The following is a 13,651-nucleotide window of genomic DNA, read 5'->3' as shown; positions in this document are numbered from 1 at the left end:
CGATGTTCTTTTGCTGCAGCCCAGCGAGCGGCTCTCCCTCTGGTGAGTCTGGTGCAGCACTGGCAAACACCTCATAAAAGCTACAACTGAGCAACTGACTTGCCTGTTTGGTGGCACGGCATCTGGGCTTTTTCGTGTGGAATATTTTCTGAATGATACTGTATGCATACCAGCTCATGACCAGGCTGCAGTTCTGAAACGGGTTGTACCGTGCTCCGTAGCCTCCACTTGCTCCTGTTGCTTTGCTTGTTGCGGCGGAAAGATGTAAGGAAGAGGATAGCCTGTCCTGTATGGCAGTTGCAGAACAGGCACAGCAGTTGTGGCTGATGGCTGCCATAGAGGCTCTGAAAGGTAGTACGTGAAAGGAGATCGCGCATATTGTAGATCGCTCGACATGTGGCAACGTACGGACGGGCTGGTTATACGATTCTAGGCCTCCTGGCTGCTGCCAGCCTCTGGGAATGATATTTTGAATTGGTCCATTCTATAGCGGGCACCGGGATTTGTAGTTTTTTTCATGAACCCATGACAGTTTCGACTGACTTGCAATGCATACTCCGGAAGCCCAAGGAATGCCACCGACCTCATGGCATGGGCTTTAAGGGTCTCGAGAAAGAAAATGTACAATATTTTTGTGCTCATTTGCGCAGAACAGCACTGTAAAGGCCACTTTTCCCCCCTAGGTTTGTTGAATGGCAGCTCCTCTTTGAAAGCCCCAGGTGTATCGGCACCTCACGCGCTGGAAACTTGCATGAGCAAGGATATTCAGCGCCAACAGATATTGGTTGACCCCGTATCAATCGATATGTGTTAACTGAACAATGCAAATGACTCTCGTATCGTTTCACTGTCATCGTAGCACTAGCACGACTTCCGCATTTCATTCTGACCCTCTACACCACATTGGCAAACTGCTACAGTCATTGTTATCAGTACCACCCACCATCCTAATACAACCAATATACTTACTCACACCGGTAGCTTGAGGTGCAGGAGAGCGATTCCCTGCCTCGCAACTGTCGTCTAACCAAGCCATCCCAAATTGTTGCATCTATCTCTGGAGGGATATGCTTTAAAGAGGGCACAGCTGTGCATCCCTAAGCGCGAGCAGTTGGAGACACTTATGACACTGTCGAACGCTTGAAATGGTATAAACTTAAGCATACTGGAAAAAAGGTTCAAGTTTCGATGTACTCGCTGCATCAAGCTGCCAACATCTTTAAGAGTGCAGAGCTAACTGAGGCGTTGCTCGTCAGCCCCGTCTGTTGCTTCTTTGTTTCTTCCTTCCTCGCGTACATAACTGGTGACTTCCCTACACCTCCTGGCTTCTTGGAGGATAAGAATGGTGCAGCAGATGTGTGCACGTCAGAATCTTCTGCCATTTCTTTCTCCTTCGTTTTACTTAATCTTAGCTGGCGCTGCTCCACAGAGTGCTTCTGCTCCAAGAGCTCCATGTAGATTTGGCTTTCCTTCTTAACTCTGGTCATTTGAGCATTCAGCCTATCCTGCCGTGTGCGTTTCACGTGCATGACGTCTTCATAGAGGGAACCAAAGTCAAAGCCTTTGAGGTACGAAAGCATGAGTAGGTCTTGGGCGTGTTTGTTTCTCTTCTTCCCTCCAAACGGCTGCCCGTGCATAAGAGCCACGACGCGCTTGGCATGTTTCTTCTTCCTGTACTCTATCCACCCATCGGTAAAGATGAACCCCTTGCCACGTCTATTACCCTTCGTATCCTTACGATTTAAAAACACCCGGGTCACCTCCCCAAACTTCTCAAAATAACGGATCACTTGCATGCGAGTCCACCCGTGGGGCAACTGGGCAACATACACAACACCCCTCCCTTTGATCTCGAGTTCACCCCCCAACTCCTTGCTGGGAGCCTCAGTGGCCTCACCAAGGCTGCCGGCGTTATGCGCATCTGTCGGCTCTGGAGTGACTGCCGGGGAGGTCACGCCTCCCTCAGACCCAAGGGGTGCCATTCTAAGGGGCGCCAAATATTGCAGTTGCCACACCTACAAATGCTTTCCTGATGTCGGGCACCAACAAATGCAGCATTGCAGATGAATCAGCGGCAAACAGCGCAGAGCCAGCGCCCAGTGAGAGGACTATAGAGCTAAGTCCCTTAGACGATGGCGCTGCGACATGCAACTGTAGAGCCAAAAGGAATAGAGCCCTTAGCAGTTGAGCAGTAGTCTCTCAGTAGACAATGGCTCTGCAACAAGCAACAGTAGAACCCCAGGGGAAAGAGCCCTAAGCAGTTGAACAATAGACTCTGAGTGCTAATGCTGGATTCAAAGATAAAAACGATGAGATGCACCCGGAGAAGACTGCATCAGCGTCTGGGAGGCCCCTCTCAGTGTGGGGCGCCCGAGCACAACAACGTAACATGTAGCGCCTCCCCTTTCAGCCTGAAAAACGCTCAGAAGTGAGCGAAAGCTTATTGCTTCAAAACAGAATGCTGACTCGAAACGCCTGTGGCCGCATGCATGAGGTCCGACTGTGCACTCGCCGGGGCCCCGAGGCCCCAGCCACTGTCGCTCATTCAGTTGGGTTTCCAACTGGTCTGCGCGGATATGCCCTAATCGAAACTAGGCACTGCCTCCACTAGAGTAATATGCACGAGAAAGCAAGGCTAAGGCTTCTGATTCGTAGTCTTTGGACCTCCTATGGCTCGAGCAACTAGCTTTGAGCATTTAGGGTCCCGCGGCCTTTTCGTTGCCTTGCAGGAGGCGTGCAACCCCTGCTTGATGGGATGCGATACCCGGATTCTAACAGCTTCTCTTGCATGTTTGCGTAGCCCTCACTCTCCCTTGAGGCTACTCCTTAACCACTGCAAGGCCTCAGTATCAGTTGACCGGGGCCGTTACAGCTCACTCCGCAAGTTACCCTAGACAGAGGTCAAGCCTCAAGAGGGAATTCCAAGCTGCGTGCTTAGTGCCTAGGGCTTTGGTTGTGGGGCCCTGGACTAATTTCCTGGTATCAAGGGTAGGGGTTCTGCGCACGAAACTAAGCAATGTCCTCTGAACCGGGCTCGTTTCTTCAAATTAGTGACTTGGAGGAAAAAGAACCTGAACTTCATCCTAAACTCCAACGATGTAGAGAAGTGTGCCATTCAATTTTAATCGCCGAACCAATGAATCTTCAAAAAATTGTGTAGTCCCACTAGGTTCGAAATTAGTCGCCGGTACACGCTTATACCCAGTTCAGCTTTTCAGCACCCTAAAGCCGGAATGGGTCTCAAGCAAGGGCATGCATGTAAGGGTCAAGAGTTTAAAGTCTTGTGTAGTGCAGGTTGCCTCCTCCGGTCCTCCTCCGGCCCCGCGTTATACTGTGAACACTCCTCACGAGGAAGTCGTGCTGGAGCAGCTGAAGCTCTTTGAATCACAGGCAGGAAACCCTAGACTTCAGAGCACGAACGCCAACCCTCGTAAATCCTCCCCGTAGTTTCATGCCCCTAAGTTCTGGTGGGGACGTGGGGACTTGGTCTGCGTGGTGCAGTTCCGGCAGTTATTTGGAGAACGCTATTTGTTCCTGGCACCACCGAACGAGTTTGGTTGTTTGAAGTTTGTTTGTTCTTCACTAAAGCCTACTCTTGTACCTTTCCCGTGAGGCACAAAACAATGATCCCGATAATGCGGCTTTTGACGTCGGCCGGAATGCCCTCACTGCTGCTCTTAGTGCTGCAAAGCTAGCCGCTGTTGGTCGTCTTGTTTCTGCTGCTGGTAGCGCTGCCTCTGTTGTTGCCGCCCTTGTGCCTCTGCTTGACGCTTCCGCTGGCTTTTGAGCCAAAGGTACTTTCGCACAAGCTTCCACACCGCCACTTTGTTGTGCCCCTCCTAGGGAGTGTTACGAGTTGGAAGGACTCGCGTCTTTTGTGTCGGATTACTTCTTCTATGAAACACTAGAGCCTCCCGACCGGTGCCCCCCATGTCTGCCATCAGTAGAGCGCCTTTTTCGCTGGCGAAGGGGAGACAGCTTCGATCTGTCTATTTGTCTTGCTTCCTGTCTTTTGGGGGCCGGATTTGACGCGTACTGCGTGGTCGGCACTGCACCAAGAACAATTGCTACGAATGATCAGGTACCCCTTATAGCGTAGACAGCAAATGCTCCTGTCAATCCTGAAAGCATTCACCTTGACCTCGAATGCCACTCAGCACTTCAAATGCTTCAAAAATGCTGCATTCTACTGCCTCCTTATTTGTGTCTTTTGCCCCTAGACCGACAGCGACTGTCCCTTCCCGCGCTTTTCCGAAGAGCCGTCCGAGCAGGCGGGGACTTCACAAGGAGCCTGTGTCGAGGCAACACCTGAGCAAGTATGCAGTGGAAGGCCTGGCACTAGGCTGTAGTACACCCAATTCTCCACGCTCACGATCGTGCACTTTAAAATACGGAGGCATACCAATCTGTTCGGACAGTGTCTACTCGGGATCAGCCTCTGCAGACCCCTGCCACTGACAAGGAGCGTGCGAAGCCACGGCTCGGGCAAAGGATAGAGGGGCTAGCGCAGGCTACTGAGGGTGCAGTATATGGGGCTTGCTTCTGTAGGCACAGCCAGCAGGAGGTGTCCATATAGAAATACCAAAGCCCTTGAGGTTCGAAGAGTTAGAGCAGCTCGCAGAGGAACGCAAGCAAAAGAGAAAAGCCAAAGAAGCCGTAAGGGGTGTACTTCTTAAGCCTTCGTAGCCCCCGCCTACTGACATCCTGTTCCCTGGTATCCCTGTGGGCCAAACAAAAGGCTACTTCAGCTCAAGCTCGCAGCCACGACCTTCAGTCAGAAGCCCAGACGCGTCACAATCCTAATCCTGAACATAAGGGCTTTTGCGCACTCAGGCATTCTTGGCGCCCTTTACTTCAGAACAGGGGGACTCCGAAATACAGAAAGACCCCTTCGAGGGCTGCAGAGTTCACTGCTGGGTACTCGTTCGCGCCGGTGCTCGCGGAGTCGCTTCTGACGTCTTCATCAACCCGTCTAGCGGTCTGGTCCCCCTCCTATTTCAACACTGCAAAACGTTTAAAGCTTACACTCTGAAAAGCACCCGAGAGCAGCTCGACTTATCTTTCTCGTCCCTGGACGACGTTTCCCATACGCAGCCTCTATACCGTAGACTTGACGTCCGATCAGAACTACAGCTGCGTTCCACAAAAATGCCAATAATTCCGCAGCTGTTTGCCAAAAGGGATCCCGGACGTGGGGTGCTGTGACACAACTTTTCAGGCAGGATTTACGAGCGAACAAACAGCCCATTTTTCACCGTCCACTTTTTGTGGAATGCAGAAAACTTTTGGGTAGGCCTAGTCGTAAGGGCAAAGGCGAAACATAAGCCTTACCGATCCCAGGACTTGACAAACCCTGCACTCTGTTGTTGATGTTGACGACTCAGTGGGATTTGTCGTTTAACGCAGCGTATTTGTGAGCTTGGTGCGTGGACATGGCTGACTCGAGCATGGCTTTTAGAGCTGCTCAAATAGCGCACACCATAAAACATTTGCAGTTTATGAGGGTCACTGTGGCAGGTTAACATGAGGCCCAAACTGAAGGCGCAAGATGTGGTTTTCTCTCTCTCCAACAGGCGATTCTTTGAATGCGCTCTCTGCATGCCCCAGCAAGTGAGGCTTTATGAGGCATCTGGTACCTTAAGGATTCGGAAGTCTGAAGCTTGGGGCTCCCGGGTTTTGCGGCGCCCAGATAATGTAGCTCCCGTTTATTCACCTTAGGACACCACAGGTAGCTACAGACAGAGAACACGCACGTTTTGTCGGAGATGATTTACTGTAGTGTGAGACAGGGATATCTTTTTCTGCAGCCTGAGGACAGCGATGGACCACTCACGGATGCCAAGGCAGATAGAAACAAGGGACACCTCAACGTACGGGCAAGAATTGATATCTGGAATATGGCGCTTCGACTTGCGAGACAGCTATATGACAGATTGCGAGTGGCTTTCCAATCTACTGCCGAACAGCTCAGATTCCACTGTTTGCGTGTAGTGTGCTGACAATTAATAGTCGTTTGAGGTTATAAGAATAGGGTTTAAGACCAAGGCATAAGGATCAGATCTTATGTATTAGGGTTTATGTTGAAGGCCCTGTTAGCCCCTAGAGCTTGGGGGCTCGCCGTCCGCTTGTCACCGAGTGATATGCAAAATCGCTACTTTGGAGGGCAGAAAACAATCTTCTACAAAAATGCAAAGCTTCAGGAGTTCCCGCCATACTCCCAAGTAAAACCATATGTCCTACATCCGCGTCGGTTGTGGGGTGTTCACGCACTAATGCGACTAATAGTGTTGCTTATTAGGACGTTGAATACGTGGGATGGGGCTTCCTAGGGGTCATCAAAGTTCACAGGAGATAAACCCTTTAAAGGATCCGGTTGGCGTTTTCGGCGTGTGCGCTGCTAGGCTGATGGTCTTGTGCGTAGCGTAACCTTCTACGCAGACCCTCGACGAAAATTCCCAGATGAAATACGCTTCCAGTTCAAAAACAGGCGGTAGGAGCCTCCAACCCTTAGCCTCGAAACTTAAAATCCTAACCCAACTTCCTGCGATCCAGGGACCATGATCAGGTTCCCGCACTGCAAAGCGCTATGCATGTCAACGCTTCCCAGCGCAATGCGGAGTGCACACACGCTTGGGACTGCCCTTTAGGGTTCAGCGCCATTGCTTCAAGGCGTTGAGCTCCACTAGTCCAGAATTTTGAGTCGTGCAGAGATGGGCTGGAGGAACGCATTTTCTGGCCAATGGCACGCCGCCAAGTGGAGCGCTACCGGCCAGGCAATCCGCATGCTTTGCGAGAAGTTGTAACGGTACGCGCTAGGTCCTGAAGTTCTAAATATGAAGGGCTAAGTCCTATTCCAGAGCTCCTGACTCCCAATTATGAAGCTGTTCTTTGTGCGACTTTCAGGTCCACGGCGAAAGCAGAGAGCTTTGCTTCTACAAGTCAAGGTGAGTCTCCCTGGAGCCTCTCGGATTTAGGGTCTAGGAGTAAGGATATACGGTTCAGACACAAAAGGCAGGGGTGTTGTGGCCTGTTCAGACTGGACGGCCTCGTGAAGCATTTGGAGGTAAGCCCCGCTGCCAAGTGCAATAACTGGCCTTATAAATTCTGACATCCACGTGCTGGACTGTGAGTCCCTGCTCACAAGCAGTCCTCCAAATACCCCAGCGCATGGGTGCTTGACGGAAAAGCAGACGTCCACTGGGTTAAGTTCGGCGGCTCCTTCTCAGTGCTTTGGAACAAAAATTTCCGAGGAGTTTGAGGGGAGGGATGATGGGCTGATAGCGCATGCAGTGAAGTTCAGAGAAGGCATGGAGGCAGAGGAGCAAAGCGAAACTCTCAAGGTGCGGCGCAGGACATTTTAACCTTAAGGCTTGCCATAGACAAAATATGAAGCTTACCGCATTTTGGCTTCGGACAAGTGTGTACGTTGCTCCAGAAGGCGCTCTATTAACCCTGACATTTGTACCCAGAAAAATAAAATCGAGTATTATATGGAAAATCTTTAACGGTGCGCTTTACAGGTGTCTGGATCTTTGGTGTGTATCCTTCGAGTATCTGCAAAATATCGCCGGCCTGCTGAGGTGCGCCCTCGAGGTTCCAGCTTTTGAAATTAGACGTATATTGCACACTCTGCTTTTAGGCCTAATGGTTAGGGCAGTGATGCGCTCATCTGACTATACCATATACGGTTTGGAGAGCAAGTTCCAAAGATGAGAGTTGCGTCTGCCGGTTTTCCAGCAAAGTATGGTAAAGCAAAAGAGGGCTGCAGCTAGGGCTTTACAAATGCCAAGAGTGCATGCTTCTGTTTTGCATTTGGGATATGCCGACACCTCAGTAAGTGTGCCGTATATGCACGAGAAGAAAGAGGCACTAACAACGTTGGATTTGCACTGCGGGATTTCCGCTGCAGATGAATAACGGATCCGCGTTAAGCAAGCTTGTCTATTGGGGGGGAGGGAAAGCACGTCTTACGTTACATCCCCCGAGAGATTCCATCATCAGGCCCGTCCTATACCTCAAACGGGTAATTCAAAGCAGTTCAGCAGACCGTATACCCTCAACCACACAGCCGAACTCTTGAATACAAAAGCAAATTCAGACAGTGCAGCCACAGCAAGGAAGAACGTTCGTAATGCGCCTACCAAGGCACAGCCCTTCTTATGAACCTTCCGGCGTAAAGTCTGGCTGTTACCTGCTTTTATATCCTCTAGATTACACATTCGCGGATATCTGTGTATGGATAGTGCAGATCCGGTCTCTCCTGCAATATGACGGAGAAGCTGTCCCCTTTTGCGGAGCCTGTGGATGCCCTCCTCCAACAGAGACAGAGGTGCGGCTTTCAGGAGAAAGGCACCACATGGGCTCTAGGCAAGCGCCTTTCCTCGAAAATTAAACTCCTACTTACTTTACTGCACAATTTTACCATCAAAAGGGTGGGATATGCAAGCAGTAGAGAGCAGATAAATTTTAATCGGCCAGCTTACAGACTCAATGGTTTAATGCAAACAAAGAAATTGCGCTGGACTACCAATGCTTCACACACAGTCGCACAACCTGTGAATGTACAAACTGTCAAGTTTTAGCTTTTTGCACTGCGCTTCGCATGCAAGGGTAAGGAAAGGTGAAGGGCACAAGTAGGACTTTGAATGCTCGGCATGTGATGAGCCGCAGGTCGCTCGCTACAGAAAGATGTTAAAGGACTTGGTAATGAGATTTTCTAGTGTCGTAATCCCACAGGCAGAGGCAATACACGAGGTAGGCTTCCGAAGTCCTAAATTGTAAATTCCCGAATTGTGCGTCGCACAGACCTGATACGATAGAGTGTGTGTGCATTCGGAAGGCATGCCAGGGGGCCGGGGTATGTGGTATGACTGATCAATAGCATCAGGAGACACAGAAATACTTCCTGTTACTCTAATACGGCGCCTCTGGTCTAGGCGCTAGTTGCATGCACGTTAGGCCTTCGTTTGCAGATCAGCGTGTTTTCGTACAGCAGGGATTACTTGTTCGCATCCTTGGTTTGTGGCTCGCGGGTTGCGATATTCTGCATAGTGGCAGAGGCAACAGGAAGAGGCAATGCACTTTTCGAGGAAAGCTGAGGAACAGAAGCTGCTCGGCAAGAAGCTGTGGGTCCTGCGTCACGACGAGGATTGTACTGGTGCTACGAGAGTGGACAAGGCAGTGGGGGGGGATAATTCCATCCTCCTTAATACCTTGAGTTCTGCTTTTTCTGGCCCTGATGATGCTGCCGGGACTGCCGGAGGGGACGCAGCAGAGTCATTAACTGCAGCTAAAACAGCAACAAGGGATTCTGAACAGCCAACCAATCAGATGGAGAATAAGGGAGGAGAACATAAATACCCCTTTTGCCCGCATGGGACGCTTGAGGTTTCCTTATCGGATGCTGCCGTATACATCGCCTACGAAACTGCTCCTCCACAGCCGAAAGAGCAGGAGGAAGAAGCCAAGCCAAGCGAATATTGCAAACAGGCAGGGGCTCTCTCTCTCCTGCTCGTGCTGATGCTCCTATTTTTCTGGTTTTGTGCAGGCGCTCTGCATGTGCTTCTAGTCTTGCCCTTGTGCTTGTGTTCGTTGTCCTCCCGCTGCATTTGGTGTGCTTCTAAGCATCACGCTTTTGCATATCATGCACGCAAAAGAGCTGCAAATTCAGGATCAAAGTAGGGCTTTCAGTATACTTTTCTGCCTGGGCGATGCAGATTGACTTCCTGGCCCCTTATATGACTGCCTACGAAGGTGCGCCTCTGGAGCAGCGCTTCAATGAAAGTCATGGGCACCGACCTCATGAACAACCGCAGACCACGTCCGCTGCTACTTTTCGTGCATGCGTTTTTGCTATGAGGTATAGGTAGAGAAATAAACTGTGCAAAGGCAGAGGAAATCGCCAAGAGAGCAAAGAATGACCTTAGAGTACGCCGACACGTAACAGACTGCTTGCTGCAGTGCTACAACCACCGTGAAAGATGCACAGCTTTTGAAAATGGCAATAACAGTTGAAATTGATGATAAGTATGCACGCGCATAGTGGCAAGTAAGTGCGAAGAGTCACATCAGAACGGAATGTGCCTACTACCAATGAAAACTAAAAGGCTCTTGCACAAGTGAGATGCAAGAATCCAGGTACTTCTAACAAATTGCATAACATGCGCAACACGGTATGCGTGTAAATATACCAATGCCCCTCTTCATCTACATTTAAATGCGCAGAACGCCTCTCCTTGGACATGTCAACAGTTTTGTGGGGCGTCATACGTGAGGCAATGGATGTGTGGATTAGTAAATATATCTGTGCTCAAAATGAACATATGGCTCCAATCTCATCTTTTTCAAATAGCCTGGCCGCTTGTGCGATATGGTAGCGTACAGGCATTTGCATGAAAACACAAATACAGTTACAGATATTTTGCTAAAGACACTGCTACAATTTGAGCAGTAGCGACACAAATTTGCGTCTAAGAATTTTGGCTTCATGGTTTTAAAAAGGAGCGCTATGTGGCGTTTGCTCTTCAGTTGCGATTGATGGGGAAGGCTGCAGCAATTCAGCAGCAATTGGAAGAGAAGCAAGAACAACTAAAACGTATAAAGGTAAAAGCATATACAAAGCCAAACGAAATACATGAGCGGAGAGTCTACCCTTAGGGCCTTTGAAGAGCATGTGGGGGATGTGCAATTTACACACAAAGCTTGAACAAACTCAACAACGAAATCCTGGGAAACGCATGTCGAGTGCTTCCGTGAAATCGGAGAGATTCAGCGTGCCTTAGCCAGCAACCAGACAACAGTTATCTGCATATTGCTGCCTCTTGCTTGCCGCAAATCATGCAGAAATCGATGCTTGCACCATCCGCAGGCCCTGCCGCCTCGCTTAAGCTCAGTTGCCTGCATGGCAATCTTTCTTCTCATCTTTTATTTCTGCTTTTATGCTGATTCATGTTCAGCAGTTTAATGGATATGCGAATTGTTGTATTTCATATGTATGCATTTAGTGGGAGTGCCTGCGCCGGTCGTGGTGCCATTTGTACTAGCGTATTGAAAATACGAACTCTCAAAAAACCACCTTTCCTTGCGGGTCCGTGTACTCCATAAATAATGGCAATGTTCCCCCTAGTTGAATCTGAGCCTTTTGTGAACTGTGTCATCCTTTCTGGCTATTATTTTGAGTGCTGTTGCTGGCTTCTTTGTTCATGAAAACGATACTCTTGGTGTGTGTCTTAGTAGCACTTGTACTCAACTTGCGAGCTGCCGAGAAGCTACTTCTCTTGCGGGTCCGCCTATTCCACTGTTAATGCCGCATTAACCTCCTTTTTGACTTTTGAATATCTGTGAGTTGTGGCTTCCTGACGTTGGCATATTAGTTGTGATGAACTATGCTCTCAGGAACAAATGCAGCGGAAGGCTAGGGAGGCTCAGGGGGAGGGTGGCGAACACATAGACATGCAGGAGGCACTGGAGCGCCATAATGATTTGGTCTTTAGGATTCAAATTCTAGAGCAGAGACTCAGCCGGCATGAAACGCAGGTTAGTAGCCACGTGTTCAGTTTCAGTAGGAGCAAAACTAATGGAAGCACTGACAGAGGGGTGGGAAGCCATTTAGGAATGTTTTTCTTCAAGGCCTTGTCAGGCAGATTTTCAGCTGTAAAGTTTGGATACCATGTGCTAGTCCATTAAGGCGGATGCCTTCTGCAGCAAGCATAATAGTGCAAGGTCGGCGATGTGGAGTTTACTGCGCAGGCGCTGCAAAAGCTTAACGATCTCGAGTGTGCCATTCTCAAAGATCCGCGTTTGAAGGCCATGTGGGTCCTCCCCACTTGAATGAGCTCTCATTTCCGTCATCTATAGTGTGAAGCTCATTAGTTTCAGTACGCCAGACGATCCAAATCGATTGTTACTTAGCGGTGTTAGCCAGTGGGTTGGCTCGCCTACTTTGCCTCCCAACTACTTTGCGTCCGTTAAAGGCAACAGGCCTTTGTGACCTTGTGCACAGAGCTGTGTACCCTGTTGCCAGCAAGCCCTGAATAGCGGCTGCTGATTAACTACTTGTTTTTGCTAGCTTATAGAGACGACCTCCTTATGCATCAGTCCGTAGGTTAGCGTGAAGCTGTAGATCCTATGTTTAATACTTTGAATTCGGAGCCGGACCCACAAGCAAAGTCACCAGCAGAGTAAATAATTGCAAAAACTAAAGCGAGGCCCGTTGAAAAGAGCCAAATGTGTATCAACTATTAGATATAAGTATATTTGCTACATCCCGACTTGTGTCTACTGCGTTTTCCTTGTCGTTGGTTGCGCTTCGTAGTGGTTTTGGCCCCACGACTCTTGCTTCTCCTGCTGATGCTTGCGCTGCTCGTACTCCCTCTAAGTAGTTTCCTATTTTATCCATCCTGCCATTGCGGTTGTTTCCCTTTTTGACTTGCCAGAAACTGTTTCGAGGTCAGCGAAAGGGGCTACCCCAGAAAACCCATATATCTTGAGCCTTCAGTATTTCTGAAGTGCTGTGCCATAGCAGTGTCTTCAGTTGCCTCGTTGCAACAGCATACCGTCCTATTGTATACTTCCAGTTTCACAGAAGGGGTCATATTTAACACTTTATGTAAAATCATATCAAAATGGGGCGGCCGAAGAAGAGAAGGTAATCAAAAGGTGCATGATTGCAATATAGGCACGCAGCTTTAACAGCCACACTCCACGCGTCATCAGTAGCACACACAGCTTAGGTCCCAAAGTGTATTTTATAGCTTATGTGAGGGCGCCTGAGAAGAAACACGGATGGCTATGCAACCAGAGGGAGAGGGACTGCTGGACACTTGCACTGTTTCTGCTAGTGTCGCCACTATAGCATCGAAGCTGCTGCGTACCTTACATGGTGGCCTGCTTGCAATATCCATGCTTATGAATTCGAAACTGTAAGACCGGTAGCAACAGATGTAGAAGGAACTGCAGACCAAACAGTCTACCGATGCCAAGGATGACCATGCGTTTTTCAGTATTAGGTGAGTCTCTATCTCTGGCCGTTGCTTATAGCTACGCCACTACCGCAGGTCACACCCTTTTAACGCTCATTGTCCAAGAGTCACTCTATCAGACAACACTGCAATAAGCTGGTCGATAGCGCGGATGTGCAGCAGCAGCGAGAGGCATCTCAATGTTGCTGCTGCTTTTACTGCCTTGCCCCGTTCGGGTTGGAGCTTTGCATCCCGTCATAGAGCTTTGGTTGTGTTACTCAGGCCCATTTGGCCCACCCCCGTATCTGCCTGCCTTGAGAGTCACTAGCCTTGGGCATCTGTGAAGAATACACTCCGGCGTTGCATTCGTGACATTAACCACATAACAGCAGCTGCTGTCCCCCCAAATTTATCCTTTTGTTCTTGGGACCAAGTAATTAATCGCAAGGACCTAAGGCAATGGAGTGCAACATCAACAACAGCTACTGCCGAAATGCCCTGTAGTAAACCTTACACTTGCAAGCAAAAAGGCACATTCCAAGCAATAGCACATCGTGCTGCTTTGGTTGCTGCTGCTGTTAAGGCGTCTGTCAACACTGCGTCACCAACACGTTCTCCAGCACTGATACAATGCAACTGTGAAGCTTTTGCTTGAAGGCAGTCTACAGAGCTGCGAAAACTACAGCAGCAAT

The 13,651-nt window shown here is 49.4% G+C and overlaps 2 protein-coding genes across 2 annotated transcripts; one reads left to right on the top strand and one right to left on the bottom strand.

Moving 5' to 3' along the window:
- Positions 1-1,202: 1,202 nt before the first annotated feature.
- On the bottom strand, positions 1,203-1,982 carry LOC34620948 (pre-rRNA-processing protein esf-2). Its single transcript, XM_022734178.2, has one exon. It carries the CDS (start codon positions 1,980-1,982, stop codon positions 1,203-1,205), a length of 780 nt encoding a protein of 259 aa, XP_022588951.2.
- A 1,251-nt stretch (positions 1,983-3,233) lies between these two features.
- On the top strand, positions 3,234-11,829 carry LOC34620949. Its single transcript, XM_026338078.1, has 21 exons — positions 3,234-3,374; positions 3,614-3,779; positions 3,909-4,081; positions 4,221-4,316; positions 4,549-4,656; positions 4,834-4,978; positions 5,219-5,289; positions 5,518-5,610; positions 5,808-5,979; positions 6,046-6,221; positions 6,402-6,490; positions 6,709-6,805; positions 6,904-6,944; positions 7,036-7,063; positions 7,227-7,340; positions 8,249-8,329; positions 9,058-9,489; positions 9,717-9,753; positions 9,866-9,927; positions 10,528-10,602; positions 11,749-11,829. The coding sequence occupies exons 1-21, from the start codon at positions 3,234-3,236 to the stop codon at positions 11,827-11,829; spliced, it is 2,478 nt and encodes an 825-aa protein (XP_026193863.1).
- Positions 11,830-13,651: the final 1,822 nt, after the last annotated feature.

Source organism: Cyclospora cayetanensis, unplaced genomic scaffold (assembly GCF_002999335.1).
Source record: "Cyclospora cayetanensis isolate NF1_C8 unplaced genomic scaffold, CcayRef3 CcayRef3_contig_227, whole genome shotgun sequence".
Taxonomy (NCBI): Eukaryota; Apicomplexa; class Conoidasida; order Eucoccidiorida; family Eimeriidae; genus Cyclospora; species Cyclospora cayetanensis.
Note: the sequence above shows the minus strand (reverse complement) of the source record. Positions and strands in the feature narration are given on the sequence as shown.